The sequence below is a fragment of the Chelonia mydas genome, chromosome 5, assembly GCF_015237465.2.
Source record: "Chelonia mydas isolate rCheMyd1 chromosome 5, rCheMyd1.pri.v2, whole genome shotgun sequence".
In the NCBI taxonomy this organism is placed as follows: Eukaryota; Metazoa; Chordata; order Testudines; family Cheloniidae; genus Chelonia; species Chelonia mydas.
Window position 1 is genome coordinate 117,534,265 of NC_051245.2, and position 27,002 is coordinate 117,561,266.

At 39.5% G+C, this 27,002-nt stretch overlaps 1 protein-coding gene across 4 annotated transcripts in view; it reads left to right on the forward strand.

The window, feature by feature from the left end:
* Window positions 1-23,463, forward strand: part of SMC2 (structural maintenance of chromosomes 2) — a 32,276-nt gene extending 8,813 nt beyond the window's left edge. For all 4 annotated transcript variants that reach the window (XM_037902117.2, XM_037902116.2, XM_043547371.1 and 1 more), the window contains 17 exons: window positions 628-777; window positions 3,759-3,992; window positions 5,607-5,766; window positions 6,706-6,823; window positions 8,095-8,233; window positions 8,757-8,876; window positions 9,367-9,571; window positions 11,497-11,632; window positions 13,278-13,402; window positions 14,187-14,380; window positions 14,736-14,879; window positions 15,204-15,398; window positions 15,929-16,129; window positions 16,915-17,031; window positions 19,860-20,020; window positions 21,031-21,178; window positions 22,447-23,463. In XM_037902117.2, the coding sequence (XP_037758045.1) occupies window positions 628-777; window positions 3,759-3,992; window positions 5,607-5,766; window positions 6,706-6,823; window positions 8,095-8,233; window positions 8,757-8,876; window positions 9,367-9,571; window positions 11,497-11,632; window positions 13,278-13,402; window positions 14,187-14,380; window positions 14,736-14,879; window positions 15,204-15,398; window positions 15,929-16,129; window positions 16,915-17,031; window positions 19,860-20,020; window positions 21,031-21,178; window positions 22,447-22,635 (2,736 nt within the window). In that variant the 3' untranslated portion in view covers window positions 22,636-23,463. The remainder of the gene's footprint in view (window positions 1-627; window positions 778-3,758; window positions 3,993-5,606; window positions 5,767-6,705; window positions 6,824-8,094; window positions 8,234-8,756; window positions 8,877-9,366; window positions 9,572-11,496; window positions 11,633-13,277; window positions 13,403-14,186; window positions 14,381-14,735; window positions 14,880-15,203; window positions 15,399-15,928; window positions 16,130-16,914; window positions 17,032-19,859; window positions 20,021-21,030; window positions 21,179-22,446) is intronic.
* Window positions 23,464-27,002: the final 3,539 nt, after the last annotated feature.

Genomic DNA, 27,002 nt, shown 5'->3' on the forward strand with positions numbered 1-27,002 from the left:
AAAACACGTCATGAACCGTGAAATCTGGTCTTTTTTGTACTTTTACCCTATACTATACAGATTTCACGAGGGGGGAGACGAGCATTTCCCAAACTAGGGGTCCCAATCCAAAAGGAGGTTGTGGGGGAGGTTGCAAGGTTATTGTTGGGAAGGGCTGCAGTATTGCCACTCTTACTTCTGCGCTGCTGCCTTCAGAGCTGGGCAGGCAGAGAGTGGCGTCTGTTGGATGGGAAACCAGCATTGGAGGCAACGGCGCTGCCAGCAGCAGTGCAGAAATAATAGTGGCAATACTGTGACACTCCCCCCCCCCCCCCAACTCCCTTTTGGGTCAGGACCCCTACAGTTACATCATCATGAAATTTCAGATTTAAAATATACGATTTTTAAAATCCTATGACCGTGAAATTAACCAAAGTGGGGCCGTGAATTTGGTAGGTCCCTATTTGTAATTATGATGATTAAAACTAAAATAATTTTAAGTGACAGTGGTAAGGAAATTTGAATTTAACCTCTTTTTTTTCTTCTTTTTTTTTTTCTCAATGCAGCTGAATAGAATGTACAATATCGTATGATTGTTATACAGGTTTCTTGTAGTATGAATTACATTTTTTTTTGCCTTGGTTATAGGAAGTTGGTGGTGTACTCCGTTCACTGGAAGATGTTCTTGCAGAAACTCAGAGAGTTGATACAAAAGCACAAAGTGCTCTTGATCTCAAGAAGCAAAACTTTAAAAGTGAGGAGAAGAAATGTAAAGAATTAGTAAAAAGCATGGAGGAGGTAAACAGTAAGGCCCTTGTTTTTAAAACTTCAGGAAAATATTTAAACTGGTGCACTACAAACATCTTCAGTAATATATAATAGCTGTATGTTGTGATTTTATTTATTACTTTTCTGTAATGTATGTCCAAGAGGGATAAGAGCGCTGGGACAAATGTATGGCATAAACATGCCAGGGCACCACAAGGATAGAATCATAGAAGATTAGGGTTGGAAGATGCCTCAGGAGGTCATCTAGTCCAACACCCTGCTCAAAGCAGGACCAACCCCAAATAAATCATCCCAGCCAGGGCTTTGTCAAGCTGGGCCTTAAAAACCTCTAAGGATGGAGATTCCACCACCTCCCTAGGTAACCCATTCCAATGCTTCACCACCCTCCCAGTGAAATAGTTTTTCCTAATATCCTCCCCCACTGCAACTTGAGACTGTTGCTCCTTGTTCTGTCATCTGCCACCACTGAGAACAGCCAAGTTCCATCCTTTTTGGAACCCCCCTTCAGGTATTTGAAGGCTGCTATCAAATCCCCCCTCATTCTTCTGCAGACTAAACAAGCCCAGTTCCCTCAGCCTCTCCTCGTAAGTCATGTGCCCCAGCCCCCTGATGATTTTCATTGCCCTCCGCTGGACTCTCTCCAATTTGTCTGCATCCTTTCTGTAGTGGGGGGCCCAAAACTGGACACAATACTCCAGATGTGGCCTCACTAGTGCCAAATAGAGGGGAATAATCACTTCCCAAGATCTGCTGGCAATGCTCCTACTAATGCAGCCCAATATGCCGTTAGCCTTGGCAACAAGGGCACACTGCTGACTCATATCCAGCTTCTCATCCACTGTAATCCAGGTTCTTTTCTGCAGAACTGCCGCTTAGTCAGTCGGTTCCTAGCATGTAGCGATGCATGGGATTCTTCCATCCTAAGAGCAGGACTCTGCACTTGTCCTTGTTGAACCTCATCAGATTTCTTTTGGCCCAATCCTCCAATTAATCTAGGTCACTCTGGACCCTATCCCTACCCTCCAGCATATCTACCTCTCCCTCCATCTTAGTGTCATCCGCGAATTTGCTGAGGGTGCAATCCATCCCATCATCCAGATTATTAATGAAGATGTTGAACCCATGGGGCCGACCCATGGGGCACTCCTCTTGATACCGGCTGCCAACTAAACATTGAGCTGTTGATCACTACACGTTGAGCCCGACGAGCTAGCCAGCTTTCTATCCACCTTATAGTCCATTCATCCAATCCATACTTCTTTAATCTGCTGGCAAGAATACTGTGGGAGACCGTATCAAAAGCTTTGCTAAAGTCAAGGTATATCACGTCTACCGCTTTCCCCATATCCACAGAGCCAGTTATCTCATCATAAAAGTCAATTAGGTTAGTCAGGCATGACTTGCCCTTGGTGAATCCATGTTGACTGTTCCTGATCACCTTCCTCTCCTCCAGGTGCTTCAAAATGGATTCCTTGAGGACCTGCTCCACGATTTTTCTAGGGACTTAGGTGAGGCTGACTGGGCTGTAGTTCCCTGGATTCTCCTTCTTCCCTTTTTTAAAGATGGGCACTATATTTGCCTTTTTCCAATTGACCAGGGCCTCCCCTGGTTGCCATGAGTTTTCAAAGATAATGGCCAATGGCTCTGCAATCATATCAGCCAACTCCTTCAGCACCCTCAGATGCATTGCATCCGGCTCCATGGATTTGTGTATGTCCAACTCTTCTAAGTAGTCCTTAACCTGTTCTTTCACCACTGAGGGCTGCTTACCTTCTCCCCTTACTGTGCTTCCCAGCGCAGCAGTCTGGGAGCTGACCTTGTCTGTGAAGACCGAGGCAAAAAAAGCAGTGAGTACTTCAGCTTTTTCCACATCATCCGTCACTAGGTTGCCTCCCCCATTCAGTAAGGGTCCCATACTTTCCCTGACCACCTTCTTGTTGCTAACATACCTGTAGAAACCCTTCTCGTTACCCTTCCTTGTTAGCTGCAACTCCAATTGTGCTTTGGCCTTCCTGATTACATCCCTGCATGCTTGAGCAATATTTTTATACTCCTCCCTAGTCATCTGTCCAAGTTTCCACTTCTTGTAAGCTTCCTTTTTGTGTTTAAGCTCACCGAATATTTCTCTGTTAAGCCAAGCTGGTTGCCTGCCATATTTGCTATTTTTTCTGCACATCGGGGTGATTTGTTTCTGCACCCTCAATAGGGCTTCTTTAAATACAGCCAGCTCTCCTGGACTCGTTTCCCTCTCATATTAGCCTCCCAAGGGATTCTGCCCATCAGTGCCCTGAGGGAGTCAGTCTGCTTTTCTGAAGTCCAGGATCTGTATTCTGTAGAGATAAAGAATAAGTGGCATTGCCTTTTTACAATATCATGTATTATATAAAGTAGTCTAAACTTGCCCTTTAATAAAGATTTGATTTCCCCCTTCAGTATCATCTGAGAGACAGATTTTGTTTTAAACTTGGTGTTCATGTGTAGCCTGATATAAAGAATATATTTCCCATTGGGAATTAGGTGTGTGCATGAACAGAATAGGCCCCCTCAGCTAGTATTATCTTTTTTATGAAGTTCAGGGAGGATCACAATAGCTTTAAAATATGTGCTCTATGAGAATATGGATGCTCTGAAGATTAAATGAGTGTCAAGGTTCACATTTCTGTAATTGGTAACAGTAACAGGTAAAAAGATATAATACTTAAAAAAAACTTTTCTCCTCTCATCTGTATCAGTTATAGTAATTTATTTTTCCAGTGTATTTTGTGCAACACTTTGTATTTGCCCTCTTTGTGTGGCTCTTTCATGCAAGAATAGGGGCAAGAAAACGTTTAAAAAATATAAATATGATTGTACAACCACAAAGACTGGTAAGGGGGCTTGGGAACTTAGTACCTTAAACTGTTTGTAACTTATTTTTCAGTACTGCTTAGATTTCAAGTTGATGTTACTCTCTCAAATGAATCTGATTGATCTGATTTGTTTTGCTAAAGGATTCTAAGGCTTTAGTGGCCAAGGAGAAGGAAGTAAAGAAGATAAAAGATGGGCTCAATGCTCTGCAGGAGGCAAGTGATAATGATACAAATGCTTTGGTTGCTGCACAGCAACATTTTAATGCCGTATCTGCGGGTCTGTCCAGCAATGAAGATGGTGAAGAAGCAACCCTTGCTGGACAGATGATGACGTGCAAGAATGACATTAGTAAAGCAGAAACGGAGGCTAAGCAGGTAAGAATAGAAGCTAACCATGTCCCAAACAAGCATTGATGTTGTTTTTATGAACTTTGTCTTGAAAAGCTTGCTCAGCAACATTCCATTTGGTTATCAAAAAATGCTTTACAGGGATGTTCTGTAACAGGCAGTGCATGATAGCATATTGTATTAACATACATTAGGAAAAGCCATGGCACTGACATGAGAAAAAATACAAAAATTAGAATTTTAGATTTAAAAAAGAAAAAGTCCTGGTACTCGGTGCTTTTAATTTTAACGTCAATGTCCTGTAATGTATTTTTTTATGTTTACATTAATTGTTTAAAATTAAATTTAACCAGTTCAAGCTATATTAAAGCCCTAAATTCCACTGTATATATGAAAACCAGACTTATAAAAATTCATTGATCAGTCTTGCTCAGTAGATGGCTACTTGTTCTCTTTGTCACTCAGTGTTTTTAGTGAGGGGGGGAAGCTCTGAAAGTCCTGGTTTTGGTCCTGGTAGTCATGAAAAGATTAATCTTAATTTTAAATCATGCAGATCTGTGGCAAGATATGTTGGTATTCTAATTTATGCCAGATCTAGACTAAAAAGTTAGGTTGACGGAGCTACATCTCTCGGGGTGTGAAAAATTCACATCCCTAAGTGATGTAGTTAAGCTGACCTAACCACCCCACCCCTTGGTGTAGACAGCACAAGAGCGAAGGAAGAAGTCTTCTGTTGACTTACGTGCCACCTCTCAGGGAGATGGATTAAATACACCAATGGGAGAACCCTTCCTGTCTCTGTAATGAGTGTCTACACTGAAATGCTACAGTGGCACTCTTGCAGCATTTCTAATGAAGATATAGCCTTAGTAATAGTCATTTGGTACATTCATACTAAACCAGGGGTGGCCAACCTGAGCCTGAGAAGGAGCCAGAATTTACCAATGTACATTGCCAAAGAGCCACAGTAATATGTTAGCAGCCCCTGATCAGCGTCCCTCCTGATCAGCAGTTTCTGATGTGCAGGAGACTCTGGGGGGGAGGGGGAGGAGCGAGGGCATGGCAGGCTATGGGGAGGGGACGGGAAGGGGTGGAGTGGGGGCAGGGCCTGTGGCAGAGCCAGGGGTTGAGCAGTGAGCACCCCCTGGCCCATTGGAAAGTTGACGCCTGTAGCTCCAGCCCAGAGTCTGTGCCTATACAAGGAGCCGCATATTAATGCACTGTTTTAAATTAAAACTTCAAACTTAATATATGCTTAGTCCTTAGTGAGGAATGTCGTCAGTGACTCATCTAAAGAAATGTGGTTTTGAAAAACCCTAAAGGGGGCCTACTCCTTTACATTCATTTACTAACCCTATTCATTACCCTCTCTGAAACCTTCCCCCATCCTGCCTTTTAATATATGACCTAAAATAACAGAGAGATGCACAATATAATATTTTCATTTTTATTTCCAAACTCTCTCCCCCATCTACTATTGCACTATGTTTTTAAATGCCAAGGATGCTATTTGACACTACTGTAAGTGATAAGGATCCTGAATGATAACCCAAGCACACTGATAATGTAGACATTCTAAATCTATACAACATACTATTTGAAAACCTCCAGGTTCTGTATTTGTCCTGTATTTCACTATAGGCTCAAATGAAGTTGAAACATGCTCAACAAGAATTAAAGACAAAACAAGCAGAAGTAAAAAAGATGGATGGTGGCTACAAGAAAGATCAAGAAGCATTTGAAGCTGTCAAAAAGCTGAAAGAAAAACTAGAAAATGAAATGAAAAAGCTAAACTATGAAGGTTTGTGGTACTGACTTACTGCAAGAATAGCAATTTTGGGATTGATGGGTGGAAGTCTAGGACGATCTAGAAGAACCTGGTGTGAAGAAAGAGCCTGAAAATATAGGAAGAGAACTCTGAAGAAATTAATATTTCTGCCATTTTAATGAATGGTTACTAGTATAGTGGAGCTAGCACAATAGAATTAGATGGGAAAATATGCTGCTTTCTTAATTGTAGCAGGTCAGAGTTCATAGATCACTGGGCTGCAGGTTGGGGCTGTATGATTGCATGTTGAAGGTAAAAGCATACTAGTTTAAACTTATAGGCCAAGATTTACAACTCTGGGTATTTAAATTGAGACACCAGACTAAAACTTTTCCCCAACCTCTTCCCAGTAAAGGGCAATGATGCATTTTCATTAAGGCACCTTCACACCGCTCTGTCAACATAAGTATAACTCACATCCAATTTGAGGCCCCTTTACAGTGCAAATGCAGAGCCAGAGTGTACAGGGGCTCTACTGTAAATGAAAATCCAGCCCAAAGTCAATAGCAAATGCCAGTGTTTGCCATTTCTGAAAATCTAACCAGTTTAAGTGCCTTAGTTTAGGCACCTAAGTTGGAAAATGTTGTCCTAAGCAAGGTAAAGTGTCTTGGAATTTTTTGTGTATGTCCTCACTGCAAAAAGTGCATTTATTTAGCTAAAAGTACCAATTATTGTTTTTCTGTAAATCTCATTGAAGCTTGCAAAGTTCCAAGTTTCTGATTTATGTCTCTTTGGAATATTTGGGTGCCAATATTTTGCTTAAATTATAGCTGTAAGAATCTTGGAAGAAGGAAGGACTTCTCATTATGCCTTGGGCTACTTGCTGTGTACCTGCTTCTAAACTGCTTCATATCTAAATCTGCAAAGAGTGTGACTAAATAGTTCAGTGATATGTTTGTTTGGCTCTTTTAGACAAAAAAGAAGAAACTCTTTTAGCAAAACGGAGAGAACTGTCTCGTGACGTCTATCAGTTGAGAGAGTTATATGAAGCCTTAATGGCCAAGTTTCCCAGTCTACGTTTTGAATATAAGTAAGGCCTCAGAATTGTACTCTAACGTTCACTAAACATCTATTTAAAAAAAGAAAAGTCCTCTAGAAACTTCTATAAAATTGTGTGAACTCAGGATGACGACAATTCAGGAAGTCATTGTTTTGCTATTGGTATATAAATAGTTTGCTTCCCTTTCCATTACTGACTTTCAGTTATGGCATGATTAATCTGCCTGGGTATTTAGGACAATAATATATTACCTGGCACTTACACGGCTCTTTTTACACATGGATGTCCAAGCACTTTACAAAGGCGGTAAATATCATTATCTACTTTTTACAGATGGGGAAAGTGGGGTATGAAGAAGTAACATGATTGCCCAAAGGTCCATCCTGCCAGTGGCAGAGCTAGGTCTCCTGAGCCACAGTCTGGTGCACTATCCACTGGGACAAGTAAAAGTGAAAACAGCAGATGCATTTATTATATGCTTGCAAATGTTAATGTTACCTGCTAATTTCTGATGATATAGCATCAAAACTATTAGTTATCCTTTTCCCATAGCAATATTATAGCAGCTAATTACTGATCAGTTTTATACTATCACTGTTGAGAAATGCAGTTTTCTTGAAATGTCCGTAGGTATTAGTATTTTCAGTTAGAGAAACTTGCTGTATCTTTTTGTCTGAAGTTTGCTGTGATCCATTATTATATTATTAAATTTTGTATGTGTGCCTCTTTAAATAGTGCCTTTGACAAGTTCATTCAAATCTAAAAGTCTAGTTATAACATGTAAATGATAAAAATTCAATAACTTCTTACATTCAAGAAAAAAATAATTTCATGAACTTCATCATCTCCCCAAACCTCTTTCATGTAACTATATAAAAAACTACTTTAATGAAAGATTTATACCTCGTACCTAATGAATAGACTTGCTTCATGTAACTTTAATTTAACGCCAAAATATGTCCGTAAATTAGAAATATTAGTAATGCTCCCAAATTTCGTTAGTTTATTAATAAAGTCAGTTCTGCATAACTGTTTGTAGTGCCAAGTTTTATGAACAACTTGAGGCAATGTTGAAGGCAGGATTCTTCTATTTATTCCACAGCTGACAGTTTACTTGGAAAACCTTATTTGTTTGTTATGAAGTTTTAAAATAATTTTAGCTGTCTGTGGCTTCAGAATATTATATCTCTGTACATTGTGGAATTTTTATATTAATATATGTGGGTTCAGAGTTTGTCATAAGTTGTTTTCATCGTAGCATACAAATTGTTTCTTATCATATAGTTTTAATTTATTTTAAGGGATCCAGAAAAAAATTGGAACCCAACCCATATAAAAGGGCTTGTTGCCTCTCTAATCACCGTGAAAGAGATCTCCACAGCAACAGCTCTAGAAGTGGTAGCTGGGGGAAAACTCTATAACATTGTGGTGGACACAGAGGTATGTTTCTTAACGTATAACTTTTGAGTACATCCCTTTGGCTGTATTCAACCCTGTGATTTAACTTCTATGGACACTCCTGGGAGATGTGTAGTTAAAACTTTGTGCATTAAGGCCCAGATTTTCAAAAGCAATTAGTGACTTGGGGTCTCAACTTCAGACACTTTAAAAGGGTGCAGGTTTTCAGAAAGTGCTGAGCACCTGAACTCTGAAAATCAGGCCCCTTTAAGGTATCTCCAGTTGGTCCCCACCCCCAAATTTGAGGCCCATCAAATCCCTAGACACCGCTAAAAATCTTGGCCCATCAATAGGATATCCTTCAGCAGATACCTTAGCAAGTAGTGAATTTACCTTTAGTGAGTATGAATTAATATAGGTCAATGGAGTCATGCGTCCTTAGGCCAAATGTTAAACTCTCCAGTATGTGTATCATTCCTGTAAGAAATTTTTTTAGTTGTCTTAGTTTTCACAATTTGACATGTGTTTTGATACCCTTATGTAAAAATTTTTTTCTAAATTTTAGGTAGTTGGTAAAAAACTGCTAGAAAAAGGTGAACTGAAGCGTCGATACACCATAATTCCACTAAATAAAATTTCATCACAGTGTATTAGGCAAGAAACCGTGATGGCAGCAAAACGCTTGGTATGTCTTTAGATACATTATTTCGCTGTGTATGTTTTTCTTTATTTTATTTTGTTTTGTTACTTAAAATTGACATGCTTTGTTAGCTAAAGGTTACCATTCTGCAAAAGCACAATGGGCTGAGTGGGAGTGGGGCAAAGAACTGAGCTGGCTCTTAGATAGAGGAAGGAGAAGCTGAGCAGAACAATAAAGTTTTGTGTTGCTAGTCACAAAGAAGGGAGTGAGCCAAATAACGTCTGGGAGAGATGCATTGCTGAACTCATTTGATTGTGTTGCCTGTTAGTACTCTCACTGTAGAAGGGGAGAGATTGAGTCAGGGTTTTTACCTACAGTCAAGTAGTTCAAAGGCACTTGCTGCTGATGTATTAGTACATGGTATTGAGGAATTCTAAAATGTTACAAAACCTTTATAAGGGGAGCAAGAAACTGGATTTAAAAACTCTTTATCTAATTCTTGTGGAACACTAATACCATTTCCTTTGACTGTTAGGTTGGTGCTGATAATGTGCATTTGGCCCTCTCTCTGATTGGATATGAATCTGAACTGCAGAAGGCAATGGAATATGTCTTTGGAACAACACTGGTCTGTGATAACATGAATAATGCCAAGAAAGTGACTTTTGACAAAACTATAATGAAAAGAACTGTCACTCTTGGAGGAGATACCTTTGACCCTCAGGGGACTCTGAGTGGAGGTAATCGTTATTTTTTTCCCCTACAATATCATCTCTGCTGACTATTGTACTGCTTTAGATGTTTTAACAAATGCCAACAGTAAAATTGTATTTAGAACCTTACACTGGATAACTTTGAAATCTATTTGACTGAAGATGTATTCTACTTAAAGTTAAATCCCAGTTAGTCCCTGGCCATTCAAAGAATTCTGCAAGACATAACTGAAAATACTGGAACAAAACTATTTGCCTTATTTAAATTGTTTTAATTAAAAGTTATGACTGTATTGTGTTCCCTGTGCACGTGAAATGTGCTGGATAATCTGTTTACAAATGTAACAGACAAATATCAGTCTGATGATCACGGAGTTCCAATCCAGGAAAAATAAACCAGCTTTTGTTTGCTACCAAAACAACATATGTCATAAGGTTTAACCAGGAGGGGGAGTCCATCTAACAGGGAAAAAAATATCTTCAATTAAGTATTTCAGTTAAACCCTCAAATGTATTAATTACATAATTAAATAATCCAGTAAGACTGGTACAGTACCTCCTCGCTTAATGTCATCCCGGTTAACGTTGTTTCATTGTTATGTCGCTGATCAATTAGGGAACATGCTCGTTTAAAGTTGTGCAATGTTCCCTTATAACGTTGTTTGGCAGCCGCCTGCTTTGTCCACTGCTTGCAGGAAGAGAAGCCCGTTGCAGCTAGCTGGTGGGGGCCTGGAACCAGGGTGGGCCAGCAGCCCCCCTTATCAGCTCCCCTAAGTTCCCTGTGCAGCAGCCGCCCAGCAGGCTATCAATTGCTGGGCAGTTCAAGTGTCCCTCCCCACACTGTCATGTGCTGCTCCTGCCCTCTGCCTTGGAGCTGCTCCCAGGAGCCTCCTGCTTGCTGTGCCGGGGACGGGGGGGAAGAGGGGTACAGATGTCAGGGTGTCCCCCTGTTCCTGCCCTCCATCTCCACAGAGCAGGGGGACACACGACAGGGCTCAGGACTGTGGGAGCTTGCTGGCAGCAGCTGCTGTCTCAACTTGTTGATCTACTGAAAAAGGCAGTGTACTTAGAGTGGAGTCAACATACTTAAAGGGGCAATGCGTGTCTCGCTCGCGCGCGCTCTCTCACACACACGCACGTGCTACATGTCTCTCTCTCTCTCTCTCTCTCACACTCGCACACGCTGTGTGTGTCTGTCTTTCGCACACATGCACCCTCCCCCCGGCACTTTGGAAAGTGGAGGGAGTGGTGCACCCCAGTGGGATAGTGTGGGTTCATCAGCGTGGGTTCAGTTTCCGCAGGGAATGTTTGCAGCCACTGCCATGCATATATTGTGTCTCCTCCCTCCATTTGTGCTGCCTTGTAGAGTGTGAGGCTACATTAACAACAATGTATTAACCCTTAAGGGGTCAGCTGAGTGCTAGTTCATCATTTAGCAGCAAGGCATTCCCTGGGAAATATCCCACGCTCTGACTTCACCACCGCAACTAAGCTTCACAATCATCATTGCTGTGTACAGTATTAAATTGTTTGTTTAAAACTTATATTGTGTGTGTTTTATATATAGTAGCATTTTTCAGGAACATAACTACAACGTTAAGTGAGGAGTTACTGTACCCTATTTTTGCCCAACTTGTTAAACAATAGCATAAAAAGTTGGATTGAGTTCCATTGAGAGTTTCCAGTCCAGTAATACTAGATTTCAGTAATACTATTCCAGGAAATCTAGAAAAATAGTTGTAGATAAACATGCTTTAGTTCCAGAGTCAGAAAATAGTCTCTGACTGTGTGAGAAATATTACATGTTAAATCTTTGGTTTTCTTAGAAACTCTAGTTTTGTTCTCTCATGTCTGCTGTGTGAGTAGCCCAATTTTTAAACACATCCTTTAGTTTAAGAAATTAATGGTAGGCAATCAATCATCTCAGCTTTCTGTTTTCTTTCACTAATCAGGTGCACGCTCACAGTCTACACCTGTTTTGTCCAAGCTTCTGGAAATGAAAGATATTCAAGAAAAATTAAAAACAAAGGAGTCTGAGCTAGACACAGTAGAAAAGGAGCTGGCAAGCTTAAAGAACATTGCTGAAAAGTAAGGGTTACAATATAGACGCTTGTATAAGTTCTTTTTCTCTTTTATTTATATTTATATAATACTGTAGGAGCACAAAGGATCAGATCAGGTTTTGTCTGAAAGCCAGAATAGTGTGCCCACTTCACTCCACAATTTCATGGGGAGGCAAGGAGATGTCTGGACAGCATCTGCAGGAAAATAGTAGCAATAAAAGCTCATATTGTTGCTATGCTTGGGAAAATAGCATTTTAGTACACACTGGTGCTTTCCTGAAAACTGTATTCAGTTTTCTGCTTTTCCTATTCACTGAAGTGCCAAATGATTTTCCTGTGGTCCTATTCTGTAACTCCTATCCAGAATTTCAGCTTCTAGAGAATAAAATTAGAGTAGGTGAGAGTTATAAAAACACTGAAATTACAACAGTATCCCCCCAAATATTCGCTATTTGGGAATTTAAATTAGATCTTACCTAGAAAATATTTCTGTGTGAATTTCAGTTAAAAATAATTGTGGAATCTTTCTTTTTATTTAAAGGTCTTCTATGAAATATACGTAGGCAAATAAGAGTCCTTAAAAATAAAGTACACTTTGCACATGTTGTACTTATATTTCAAACCCCGTTTCAACCATTTTAATGATTTTTCCCAAAACACAAATAAACTGAGCAAACCAGATTCAAACTTAGTTTTTAATGTTTCTATGTCACTTTCATCTAGAATCTGCTCTTGTACAGCTAAAAAGATTTAGTTGTCATTGAGGCATCTTCATTTATTTGCTTTTTGATAAATAGTGCAGTTGGTGCATGCCCACTAAGAGGAGTCCGTTTAATTAAGCCACTGATAAGTAGCTCTAGTAAGGTTTATGTTCTTATTAATGTGTTTGCACAAACATTTTCCATTTATCTGAAAATCCTAGTTATCCACAGCCATAGTGTGTCCCCAATGTAGCCTTTGGATAATCAGACATTCATATACATGAGCATGCTATTTTAAGTTTCAATTTCATGCCAGTCCCCAGGGCTGGAAGAGAGAAAAGAAGGAGCGGGGAAGTTGCTGCAGAAGACAGGAGCCTCATGGGAAGTGCTCAAACAGCACTAGGCACTCTCAGCCCCCAGCTCTACAACCACCAGTACAAATAGCACGGGCTATGCTTAGCTCCTTTCCCTGGGGCTCTCAGTGCCAAGAAGCACTCAAGCAGCACCAAGGAGACCCCTGCCCTCTGCAGCTGCTCCTTTCCTTCCCCGTTTCCTCCATCCTCAGGAACTGGCATCACTGCAGTATGAAAATATGAAACTCCAGTTTAAAATAGCACTTGCATTTATCCGAGTGTCCAGTTATCCAAATGTTTTGGATGTCCCCCAGGCCATTCAGATAAAAGGAATTCTACCATAATTGGTGAAACTATACAGGATTGAACATTGCAGATGTGTAAATGTTCGTCATATTATCCTAAAGGATATGGCAGGAGGTTTGAAGGCAGAAACTCCCAATTCATGGCTGATCCTCAGCCTCAATTCTCCTCATTGTAAAATGGAAATATAAATACTTGTCAATTTATCTCATGTATAGCTTGAAAATATAAAGCTCTATATACTCTACATAAGTGGTATGCCTGTAATTTATCACGCGAATACATCTGATTATGTCTACTATAATCTGCTAAGATATCGCCAACTGAAGCAGCAGTGGGAGATGAAATCAGAAGAAGCAGAGCTATTGCAAACCAAACTTCAGCAAAGTGCCTATCACAAACAGCAAGAGGAGCTGGACACTCTTAAGAAAACCATTGGTGAGATAGCAAGTTGCTGAAAATGTGAAGGACATTATTTGGCTATTCATAGTGGAATCCTTTTATTTGCTTTTGAGATTGTATAAAGCTAATAGCTTTTAGATTCCATTAAAAACCTGAAACTTGTTTTTTAGGGATTTTTGTTTAACAAATACAAAAGATGTTACAAATTAAAATAACAATAGACTGACTAAAATGAGGATACAGTTAAGGTTGCTAATTTTTTTTGTGTTTAGGATTTGCACTATACATAGTTTGAATCCTGAGAAATTATTTGAAAAATATTAGTTTTCACACAGATAAAGGAGATCTGGAAAGAAGGAATAGCAAAAGCATACGGGTTCAAGAGGAAGAAATAGGCAGATGTAGTGGGAGTGTCTCAAACACTGTCAGGAATGAAGGAATTGATAGGATACCAAAGATTGGTAGACTACCATTCAGTGCATGAATTTGTTCATCTTGTGGTATGTAAAATGTATATTTATCTGGCATATAAAGGGAGAGCTTATTTATTTTGTTTAACTTAATGAACGAATTTCAATCTTGCTTTATCCTCCCATATATTTTATTTGTGCTGTTAGTATTTGGGCAACATTTACACTGACCCATGAACAAGGGAACACTGAAATTGCTGATCTCATAACTTAGTAAAAATTCTTATTAGCCCTTTTTTTGTACTAAGCCTTTGTTAAAATTGATTTGACACCTGAGTTATAAGTTTGTGTGTAGAAGTTTAGTTGGGCTGGAAGAACTCTCAGGTTCAATACTATACTTTTCGATTCAGAGGAAAGTGAAGAGACACTAAAGAAAACCAAGGAAATCCAAAAAAAGGCAGAAGAAAAATATAAAGTGCTGGAGAACAAAATGAAAAATGCCGAAGTGGAGCGTGAGAAAGAATTGAAAGATGCCCAGCAGAAGCTAGATGGTGCCAAAAAAAAGGCAGATGCTTCCAGCAAAAAAATGAAAGAAAAGCAGCAGGTAAAGCAGCACTGTTGGTAGCAAGTTTAACAATCCTGAAAAATGGCCACAGTGGAGCAGAAGTGTATGTGGAGGTTTATGATTCTCTTAAACCTTATCAGTTTCAGTACATGGATATTATTTTGTAGTCATTGACATACATAGAAATTGGCGATACGTGATTTGTTCTAGAATCATAAATATGCTCCACCCGCCCTTTGTGTGGCTGTCTGATTATAACGATATTATAGTTGAGGTTGTGGCGCCATTGACTTTCAACCTTTCCTCCGCAGCCTTTACTCGGAAGCAAGCTGAATATTAAATCTTTCTATTCAAGTGTCATCCTTAATACATGTTCAACATGTCCTCTGTTTAGGAAGTTGAAGCATTAGTTCTGGAATTAGAAGAGCTAAAGCGAGAACAGGCCTCCTATAAACAACAGATTGAGGCTGTGAATGAAGCTATCAAATCCTACCAGGATCAGATTGATGCTATGGCATCTGAGGTGTCCAAGACAAAGGTAGGTCTGGCAAAACTGGAGGTACTTTCGATACCAAAGACAACTTGGTTCTGATATTTTTCCATCTGTGTGTAGCTGGGAAGGAAGACTATTAAACCTCATACTATAGATTATTCAATTTGATATGGATTTTTCTCCCACCACGCAAGAAGTTCATAGCGTACAGGACCTTTCTGCAGCCTTTTTATCCTTTGACTGAATTTCACCCTCAAAGAATTTCTGTATTTTCCCCTTTTTTCCTTCTAGTCATTTTCCTTGATTCATAATAAAGGTATAATATAAATTGGTTAAAAAAGAGAAGTGATTGTCTCCTTTGTTTTCCAGGCATCTGTAAAGAAAGCTCAGGAGGAGCTGGCTAAGCAAAAGGAAGTAATCACAGCTCAGGATAAAGAAATTAAAGACAAATCTGCAGAGGCTGTAAAATATAGAGAACAAAATAATGAATCACAGCTTAAGGTTAAAGAGCTAGAACATAACATAAACAAACACAAGCGAGAAACTACTGATGCTGCTGCCAAGGTATCCCTGAACTCTACCCGTCTTTGCCTTCCTAACCAGAAGTGGTTATTTCAGTCACCATGGGCCACGGAAATATTCTCCTTTATCTAATAAGCATTGTTATATTGGTACATCCTGAACTCTGAGAAACATCTCAGAGGAGGGAAAGATCACAAGTGTTTATCCATACATTGTCCCATAGGCAAACAGAGCATGTCAGTATGGGAGACAACCAATGAAGCAGATGTCATATCTGTCGGACAAACCAAGTACCTATTAAAGAAGGTTGACTTGGAGACACAGTGGCAGAGCATTATGTTGCCATTTGGGAAATCTAAGTTCAAGTCACAAGGTCAAACTCCTATTCAAAAACTTTCCTCGTGTTTTGACCTTCCTGACTTTTCTTCAGCACTTGATACAAGCCAGTGTTCTTTTGATGCTCAATAAAGCTGTATTTTGTATACTGAGGTTTAATGTTGTAGAACAACTTAAGATGCTGATATTTTTCATGTAAATGCTCTCAACATGTGTACGTTTGTGCATGTTTCCAGGTGGCTAAACTGTTGAAAGACTATGAGTGGATAGCTTCAGAGAAACAACTTTTTGGCCAGCCTAACACAGCGTATGATTTTAAAACTAACAATCCTAAAGAAGCAGGCCAGAGGCTGCAGAAACTACAGGAAAAAAAAGAGAAGTTGGGAAGAAATGTCAATATGAGAGCTATGAACATGCTTTCAGAGGCAGAAGAAAGGGTAAAAATTTCTTGCTTTAACCTCGAGTCTGGACAATTTGTGGCATATCTCTTTGTTTAGGGGCAGTGTAATTTCTATCACCTGCACAGTACTATTCAATGACCCACAGAAGTAAAGTGGTTTGCTTAAGCTTTATACATTGTCTAATTCAGAAGTCAATAGCATGACCCATTTTATTTATTCTTGGATGCTAATATATTTTAACTGACTGTGCATCAGCAATTGATATTCAGGAAAATCCTGACTTTCAGTGACAAAAGATTAGTTTCCTTATAAAAAGTTCCATTCTGAGTCTGAGTATATCAGTCCAGCATTACTATGTCTACTGCAATGCTTGATTGAGTATTAAATCAAAATGAAAACCTTGCCAAAAATATGGGCTGTAGTCCATGGTGTTTCAGGAAGAATTGGCCAATTGACATTTTAGTATCACTATAGTTGGCTAGGGTTGGTGCATTTTTCGCAGTTAGGAGAAATTATCCTTTTGTACCAATTAATAGGTAAAAATGACAATGAACCACTATTCACATGAGGGAGAGAAGTGTCCCTCAGGGTTTAGTTTCACCCTTTTGTTAATTGTTGTAGCAAATTTCTAGAATATATTTTAGAATAAAGTACTGAAAGCCTTGATTCTGCAAGAAGTTATACACACATTCTTAAGTTTACTCTTTTAAGTAGGCCTATTCACATGCTTAAAGTTAAGCATCTGAGTATTTACAGGATTACAGCCAAACATATCCAGTACAAAGTTAATTGAGACCAATTTTCTCTTCTAATTGAACCAGTATAATGACTTAATGAAGAGAAAAAGAATTGTAGAGAATGACAAGTCTAAAATACTTGCAACTATTGAAGAGCTTGACCAAAAGAAAAATGAAGCTTTGAACATTGCCTGGCAAAAGGTACGTTATTTCAGATTTAGCTTTCGCATTTAGAGTGTTTTTTCTAAACATGGAAGATCAACTTTATTCCTTTTTTTAGGGCTGTCAAGCGATCAAAAAAATTAATTGTGATTAATTGCACTGTTAAACAATAATAGAATACCATTTATTTAAATATTTTTGGATGTTTTCTACATTTTCAAATATATTGATTTCAGTTACCACACAGAGTACAAAGTGTACCGTGCTCACTTTATATTTATTTTTGATTACAAGTATTTGCACTATAAAAAAAAACAAAAGAAATAGTGTTTTTCAATTCACCTAAATACAAGTATCAGAGGGGTAGCCGCGTTAGTCTGTATCTGCAAAAACAACGAGGAGTCCGGTGGCACCTCCTCGTTGTTTTTGCTAATACAAATACTGTAGTGCAATGTTTTTATCATGAAATTGAACTTTCAAATGTAGAATTATGTACAAAAAAACCTGCATTCAAAAACAAAACAATGCAAAATTTTAGAGCCTACAAGTCCACTCAGTCCTACTTCTTGTTTGTCTGAGTGATTGGCTAAACAAGTGTGTTTACATTTGCAGGAGATTTGCTGCCCGCTTGTTTACTATGTCACCTGAAAGTGAGAACAGGCGTTCTCAGGGCACTATTGTAGCCGCCTTTGCAAGATATTTAGGTGCCCAATGCACTAAAGATTCATATGTCCCTTCATGCTTCAGCCACCATTCCAGGGGACATGCTGGTGACGGGTTCTTCTCGATAACAATCCAAAGCAGTGCAGACCCCGATGCATGTTAATTTTCATTATTTGAGTCAGATGCCAGCAGCAGAATGTTGATTTTCTTTTTTGGTGGTTTGGGTTCTGTAGTTTCTGCATCGGAGTGTTGCTCTTCTAATATTTCTGAAAGCATGCTCCACACCTCGTCCCTCTCAAATTTTGGAAGGCACTTCAGATTCTTAAACTGTGAGTGGAGTGCTGTAGCTATCTTTAGAAATCTCACATTGGTACCTTCTTTGTGTTTTGTCAAATCTGCTGTGAAAGTGTTCTTAAAATGAACAGCATGTTCTGGGTCATCATCCGACACTGCTATAACATGACATATATGGCAGAATGTGAGTAAAACAGAGCAGGGGACATACAATTCTGCCCCATGGAGTTCAGTCACAAATGTAATTAACACATTTTTTTTTAACAAGCGTCATCAGCTCGGATGCATGTCCTTTGTAATGGTGGTCGAAGCATGAAGGGGCATACGAATGTTTGGCATATCTGGCACGTAAATATCTTGCAGTGCTGGCTACAAAAGTGCCATGCAAATGCCAGTTCTCGCTTTCAGGTGACATTGTAAATAAGAAGCAGGCAGCATTATCTCCCGTCAATGTAAACAAACTTGTTTGTCTTAGTGAGTGGCTGAACAAGAAGTAGGACTGAGTGGACTTGTAGGCTCTGAAGTTTTACATTGTTTTGTTTTTGAGTGCAGTTATGTAACAAAAAAAATCTAAATTTGTAAGTTGCACTTTCACGGCGGAGAGATTACACCACAGTACCTGTATGCGGTGAATTGAAAAATACTATCTTCTGTTCATCATTTTTACAGTGCAAATATTTGTAAGCAAAAATAATAAGCACTTTGATTTCAATTTTGACACAGAATACAATATATGTGAAAATGTAGAAAAACATCCAAATATTTAATACATTTCAATTGGTATTCTATTGTTTGACAGTGTGATTAAAACTGCAGTTAATCACGATTAATTTTTTTGAGTTAGTCATGTGAGTTTACTGCAATTAATCGATAGCCCTAATTTTTTTGCATATGCAATACACTTATGTCCATGTAGACATAATTGTGCCCTTTCTTAGTACAAACCTCTATTGCCCACTTGCTAGATTTTTTAAATAAGCACCCTTTCAAATAAGTACCTTTTTTGTGCTTTCTCCTATGCTGCTTCTTGCACCTGAGTGTCTTAACCCCCATAAACATCCATTAAAAGTTACTTGTCCTTCAGATCTCTCCTTAAAACTCCTTTGCTGTGATGTCTACAGAAAACTTGACAACAATTAGGCTGCTGGCCTACTATGATGCCAGTCAATATTGTGTTGGTTCCCTTGTACTCCTCCAATGGTCAGTCTGTTTATATCCATCTGTTGTCTCCTGGCTTCTGTTTATATTGTAAACTTCCTGGGGTAGGGACCATCTTTTTGTTCTGTGTTTGTACAGTGCCCAGTACAGCAGGGTCTTGGTCATGACTGAGGCTCCTAGGTGCTACAATAATACAAATAAAAAAATTGAAAAGATTAAAAGTAAAACCAGTTATTGCTTTTTTCCATTAATTTGTACTCTAAGGCATTGTCTGTTTACCTATGATCAGCAGAGCTGGGGCTGGGAGTGAGATCACAGCTTCAGGGGGGACTGTACGCGGACAGGAGTAAGGGGGCTGAGGCTGGGGGCAGGGGCCGAAGCTGGGCCAGGAGCAGAGCTGGGTGGCACTCCCACGTTGCCCGCTGTGGGGGCTAACCCTGGTCCCAGCTGCATCCCCCTCCAAAACAGTCCTTTGCGCCCCCTGGGGCGTGCCGCTCAGTTTGGGGACCTCTGATCTAGACCGTGTTTCTGTCTTGAATTATGTAACAAAGAGAGGATTCTGTACAGTCTGTCTTCTCACCATCTAGCACATGCTAATCTTGTGTTGGACAGCCGATTCCATCAGGTTAAAAGAAACTGACTCAATGGGGTAGAAATGAAGTGTTTGTTTATAATATTGTTAGTTTAAGTATACAGCAATAGTTCATAATTCAAAGGCCTTTAGAAAATATTTGTGGTGGTCTGATTTGTAGGTGAACAAAGACTTTGGTTCAATTTTCTCTACTCTTCTACCTGGGGCCAATGCTATGCTGGCAGCCCCTGAGGGGCAAACTGTCCTAGATGGTTTGGAATTCAAGGTTGCCTTAGGAAATACCTGGAAGGAAAATTTAACAGAACTTAGTGGAGGTCAAAGGTTGGTGTGATTTTTTTTTTCTTATGCTTTTCTTTTCCTTTCCATCTTGCAGGGTGTCCTGATGATATAGGCCACACAGGTTTGGTCCTCTTTTTTCCCCCAGAGGTAGAGGGTTTTGCTTTCCTTAAATAAAATATAGATGTATTTACCAATTCACATTTTAACATCCAGAGCATGTAATGTAAAGTGCTGAGCTAACCTTTATGTATCTACATAATGGAGACATTCAAGAACAAAGAGAAATTTAAATAATAGTACACTGCTTTTCACAGCTACTAAGATAAACTGTGCTCCTGCAGAGAAGTGGCATAAGTGAAATTAATTAATTACAAGAGAGTTGCAATAACTGTAAAAATAATGGATAGTACTGAGGAATTGATAATACTATTCCCATGTTTGATTTGTAGTCTCTGGCTCCTAGATATAATGTGTTCCTCTCCTGGTTCAAAAGATGTACCACCATGGCACTGAAAGCTCTGTACCCCTCTAGCATATTAAAGTGGGGAGTAAGTTGCTGTGGAGAGAATACCATTCTCTGCCAGAAGCTAAGCAGTGTCTTTTAAAGGTGGATCTGGCAATTGGAGGACTAGGAGAATGTTGGTGGGAGCATGGTGAAGGAAGCAGAGGACCCTCTTGAGGGGAAGGGAGAGAATCATCCAGAATAGCTACTGGCTAACATAGCAACAATGTAGACCAATGAGAATGTAGCAAAACTCACAATTGGAAATGGGTAAAACAGCATGAACTTCAAAGTAACAATTCAACCAGTCAGATGTTGAAAGGTTATTTTATATCTTTCATTAAGTTTTGGGCAGAAATCTGAGTTTCAGTATACCAAACCATGGTATTAGCTATCTGGCCTACCGCTCCAGAGCTTCTAGTATCTGTCTATGTTCACAGAATGTCCTTGCTGCAGCAAAACTGTGCTTTGATGGAGCAGCCAAAGTGGGGAGAGAATATTTTTTCCCCTGTAGCTTATAAAGAATTAACTGTCTTTGGTCTGTTTTTAGATCTTTGGTGGCTTTGTCCCTGATCTTAGCCATGCTTCTCTTCAAACCTGCTCCAATTTACATCTTAGATGAAGTGGATGCAGCCCTTGATCTTTCTCACACACAGAACATTGGACAGATGCTTCGCACTCACTTCAGACATTCTCAGGTATGATCTTGCCAATAACAATATGTGGTAGTCTGTTTGTGTATTTCATTGCTCTCCGAGATAGTGTGAGTATACAACTGGGGAAGTGTAAGGTGCTTAGATATTCTGGATTCATGAGGCCTAAAACATGGAGGGCACAGTGATGATTCTGCAAACTGTGAAACATTTTTATGGAGTCCTGTTCTAGTCTTCCTCTCACCTTCTAGTGTAAAACTCATTACTTTCCTCGTGTTGTTTTTCTTTGTAACCAATTGCTGTAACCAACAGAGCTGGTACATAGCAGCAAATGGGAAGGTTTCTGTCCGTGAATTAATCCATCTGTTAAGATAAGGTCCACACTTTTTTTTTTTAAAGAGGTTTGAGGATTCCCGCTTTAAAACTATAGCTTCTGTTCTTCTATTTTGGGCCCTTATGAAGTGTGCCAGGAATCAGTGGAGAGAATCTTCATATCATTCCAACTTAGGCAGGAAAACGTATAGAGCTGGAGGAGTTTGTTCTGGTGATCCTGTGTGTTCATGTGGTCCATGAAGGGTCCTTTATAGGAAAACCACACACAATCTGAAACAGAATCAGTATGGGTTTTTGACATACCTCACCCCAACTCCCCAGTCTGGTCTCTGTCTTCCTCCTGTTGTTGAGCTAGATTCTCACCTGCACAGTTTGAGAGCTCTGAACATACTACTTGTAGTAGCTGTATCCGTGAAGTGTTTTTTGCCCAGGCCTAAGCAAAGTGCTGCTGTGAAACCCACCCATGCAAAGTGGGAAGGACTGAAGAAGAGAGAACTATCTTCTGGCTGTCACAAGGGAGAGTTAAGTGCCCTTCCCAACTACGAGGCAGGAGGCTCACCTCATATCTGTTAGTTACAGGTTGTTTGGTCATGGTTTGATCTGAAATGAAAGGGCCTTGTTCAGCATCAAGGACTTAATTTGGGATGGCCTAATACATGGGGCTTACCTTATTTTTTTGCCCAATCAAACAATCCCAACCCTAGAACTGGCCTTATATCTTGTCTCTCTGTTTTGGGCAGGGGAGGTTTCTATTTTGCTATGGTTTCAGGTGACATTTTCAGAACATTCCTGGAGAACTACTGCTCAGGACAGTAGCTAATTAGCATAAATGGAGCAGTGTATCTAAACTATTGCTTTTAGACTATTTCCATACCTATATGACTTTATGAAAGCTTTATCAATCTTAATTTTAAAATCTCTATTGTCCTTTTACATTCAGATATGGTGTTCATGCTGTGGAAACATTTTTCTTTCTTTAGTTCATTGTGGTATCACTGAAGGATGGGATGTTCAACAATGCAAATGTCCTCTACAAGACCAAGTTTGTAGATGGTGTATCCACCGTGGCACGATATACTCAGGCACAGAATGGAAGTAATGTATCTGCACAGCAAAAAGCTGACAAGGCAAAACAGAAGAATAGACCCAGACCCTATGTGGATGCTTGAAGAGCAAACTTCCACCTGCAGCACTTTCTGTTGGAATGTCCTGTGTTTCTTGTCTTTATGTTGAAGAGACTGGAAATGTCATCATAAAACACATTACTAAATGGCCAACTTAAAAAAAAACAACCCAAAAAACCCTGAAGTGAGCATGAGGGAGTTGGTGAATACTCTGGCCAGTTTTATTCTATATATTCTCTAATTGTAATTCATATTTAAAATTCTCATTATACTTGGTTTTCTAAAGAGAAATCTGGACTAAATATCCACTCACTTTTGCCTTTCCACTTGTTCATTTCTAGACACTTCCTCTGTTTTATCCTACGTACCTTCCTTTTTTGTTTCATACCTGAAATTCTAACTCTGTCCTCTACTCAGACAAAGCATTGCCATTGTACTGGCTGAAGCTGGGCTGACCATGAACAGTCGCTACATCTGTATGTGTCCTACTCACAATTCAGTGTTTTCCTCCATTTTTAAAATCTGCTTTTTTCTTTCTATCATGATTCCTTAAAAACGAGAAACAGGTCCTTGTATTCTGACATCATGTAAATGTGTGTGTGAAATTTCAGTAAGGTAGGAGAATAGGAACTGCTTAATGGAGTTCTTAAATGTTGTATCAAAAAGCAATTGAAAATACTTGAGTGAAGCTTGATTGCTAAAGAATACAACATAAAAATGAAATGCTAATGTTTATACTGCTGACTTTTTAAAAAAGTAAAATGGGAAAGGTAACTTCTTATCCTTCTAAGCCATGACTTTCTTACAGTTGCTAAAATTGCCATGTTAATATTTTAATTTGTTTGTGTTGTTAATAAATGATTTTAGCTCAAACATGAAGCCTACCTTCACTTTTGGTTTCTCTTCTCACCTTGTGGGTAACCACTTAACCGAGTGGCATGTGACTATGATTGGGCAAGTTTTAAATAAGCTTGAACTATGTTACTCCGACTCGTCTTGGGGTTAGTTATGTAGTTCATAAAATCAGTGTCTAACGAGTTGACTTAAGCAAGAACAAAGGGAAAGATACTCTGCAGGAATCGTTTGATTCTGGATCAAACAATCTTGCTGACTTTCATCAGAATTCTTCGGATGGCAAACTACTGCTCAAAAGAGGTGTTCCCTCCATCAAAACTTACCTGGAGCTTTGCCAGGGAGGCATAAGACCTTATGCTCAAATAAATGTTAGTCTCTAAGGTGCCACAAGTACTCCTGTTCTTTTTGTGGATACAGACTAACACGGCTGCTACTCTGAAATCTGGTTTTCTTCTAAGTCCCTTAAAGTTGTTTCTGGAGCTTTTTGTGTATAGATGCTGGATCTGGAAAGGAGATCAGTAGATTTGTTCCCTTGCAGTGGACAAATTCTCTTGTTACCTCAGAAACAGAACAGCAAAAAACCAGATGCTTCATTGTATCGGTCCCAGCGGTGATTCCTTTTAATGGGATATGCTGTCAATGCATCTTCAGCAGTGCAGTACCTAGCTGGAACAAGTTTTGAACGTTTTTCATTTGCTCTTCCTGAAATCCCAGTCCACCTCTTGTTGGGCCCTAATCTGGTTTTCCAATAGTTCCATTTTACTGATCATTGTGGTGTTTAGTGAGTGGAGTTTTAGAAATCCATTGTGGCTCGGGTGGGGAAAAACAATGCAAGTCTGCCTATGATTTGCTTCCTTGTCATAGTAGCTGTCTCAGCTCATAACAGCGTGTCCTAGTTGACTGTCTGGAACACCTGTGGGCAACGGGTACTTCCAGCAGCAATTTGGCTGTGCGTTTACCAAGTTACTAACGGAACTTAGTCATCTCGTATTATGACCTGAAAATGATCTGTTCCTCAATGAGTAGCTCCCAGTTACATGCATATAGAAAAGGACCCTCACCTGCATCTATTAGGCCTGTTTCTGGCCAGGTCAGTGTGCACTAGCTCAGTTCTACAGCAGGGCCTTCTGAATTTTTTTTTGTATGGTACAAACCATTACTATCCTCATCTCCCTTAAACCAATCCTTCATTTGCCATAATACAGATTTCCTCCCACTCTAACGTTTTTGATGTGAGGTGCAGTGTGGAGGGTAACAAGTAAGGGATACAGAGTTCTCACTGAAAGGAATGGTTTGTAATGCTTAAAGAGCTAGAACTAGAAGTTGATTGACATTGAACAAAGATCACCCCCGTCTACTAGCATGGCAAACGAAGCAGGTGATGCCTCATTGCTTGTATCATTGAAGACAATAAGCAGCCCCCTGGAGCGAGTAATTCTGCACTAGCTGACACAGTAAAAAGACCTGTCATCTTGTTTCTTTGAAAGTTAGAAATCTGAGAACCAGCTACAAAGCAGCAATTTAGGTGCTGATACTTCACATTGCAACACCTAATGTTTTAGGTACCTAGGAAAGCACAGGAACAACGCTGTGATCCACGTAGCTGCGTTAATGGACAAGGTTCCCTATACAGTGAACTGTGACAGAGAGGTGCCTTAGAACGCAGGGAGCTGCCAAACCTACCTCATGTGAGATGCTGCTGATGGGGTGTGTCCTAAATCAATCCAGGTTGCAGGAAGTTGTCTAGCTCTGTTTAGTGAGCCACAACCCACCCTCTGAAATCAGGTCAATGAGGTGCTGCTGCTGTTGGCTTAAGTTTTAGCCCAGGGGTTAGAGCACTTGCTGGAGATGTGGGACACCCAGGTTCAATTCCCCCTTCTCTGCCAAAGTGGGAGAAAGTATCTGAAGAGGTGGCTCTCACCTTACAGCAGCGTGGGCCAACCCCTGAGCTATGGGACGATCGGCTGTAGAGCTCCCTCACCCTCTCCTGTTGAAGCAGTGTCATTCTGGGTCCCTTTTTAAGACAGACTGAACTAAATACCAGTTCAGTTTGCCATGTTGGTTTTTCAAGCAGTATAGCCCTTTAGAACTTGTCACACACAAACTGTATGTTACTGTAATGAGTGATATAATTACTAGGGCTGTCAAGCGATTAAAAAAATGTATTGCAATTAATCAAGTGATTAAATCATGATTAATTGCACTATTAAACAATAATAGAATACAATTTATTAAAATATTTTTGATGTTCTGTTTTCAAATATTGATTTCAATTAAACACAAAGTGTAATCAAAAATAAAGTGAACAATGCAAATGTATTTACTGTAAAAAACCAAGATAGTTAAAGTACTGTAGCGCAATCTCTTTATTGTGAAAGTTGAACTTGAAAATGTAGAATTATGTACAAAAAACCCTGCATTTAAAAATAATACAATGTAAAATTTTATAGCCTGCAAGTCCAATCAGTCCTACTTCTTGTTCAGTCAGTCACTCAGACAAACAAGTTTGTTCACATTTGCAGGAGATAATGCTGCCCGCTTCTTGTTTACAGCGTCACCTGAAAGTGAGAACAGGCATTCACATGGCACTGTTGTAGCTGGCGTCGCAAGATATTTATGTGGCAGATGCACTAAAGATTCATATGTCCCTTGATGCTTCAACCACTGTTCCAGGAGAAATGCGCCCATGCTGATAATCATCCCAAGCAATACAGACAGACGCATGTTCATTTTCATTATCCAAGTCATGCCACCAGCAGAAGGTTGATTTTCCTTTTTGGTGGTTCAGGTTCAGTAGTTTCCACATTGGAGTGTTTCTCTTTTAAGACTCCTGAAAGCATGCGCCACACCTCATCCCTCTCAGATTTTGGAAGGCGCTTCAGATTCTTAAACTGTGAGTCGAGTGCTGTTGCTATCTTTAGAAATCTCACACTGCTACCTTCTTTGTGTTTTGTCAACTCTGCAGTGAAAGTGTTCTTAAAATGAACATGTGGTAGGTCATCATCCAAGACTGCTAAAACAGGAAATATATGGCAGAGTGTGGGAAATATATGGCAGAGCAGGGGACATACAATTTTCCCCCAAGGAGTTCAGTCAGAAATTCAATTAACACATTTTTTTTTTTTAAATGAGTGTCATCAGCATGGAAGCATGTCAGGGGCCTATGAATGTTTATCATCTCTGGCATGTAAATACCTTGCAATGCTAGCTCCAAAAGTGCCATGCAAATACCTGGTCTAATGTTCAGGTGACATTGTAAACAAAAAGCCGGCAGCATTATCTCCAGTCAATGTAAACAAATGTATTTGTCTCAGCGAGTGGCTGAACATGAAGTAGGACTGAGTGGACTTGTAGGCTCTGAAGTTTTACCTTGTTTTGCTATTAAGTGCAGTTATGTAACAAAAAAAATCTACATTTGTAAGTTGCACTTTCACGATAAAGAGATTGTACCACAGTGCCTGTATGAGGTGAATAGAAAAATACTATTTCTTATTTTTACCGTGCAAATATTTGTAAGCAAAAATACACACTGATTTTAGTTACAACACAGAATACAA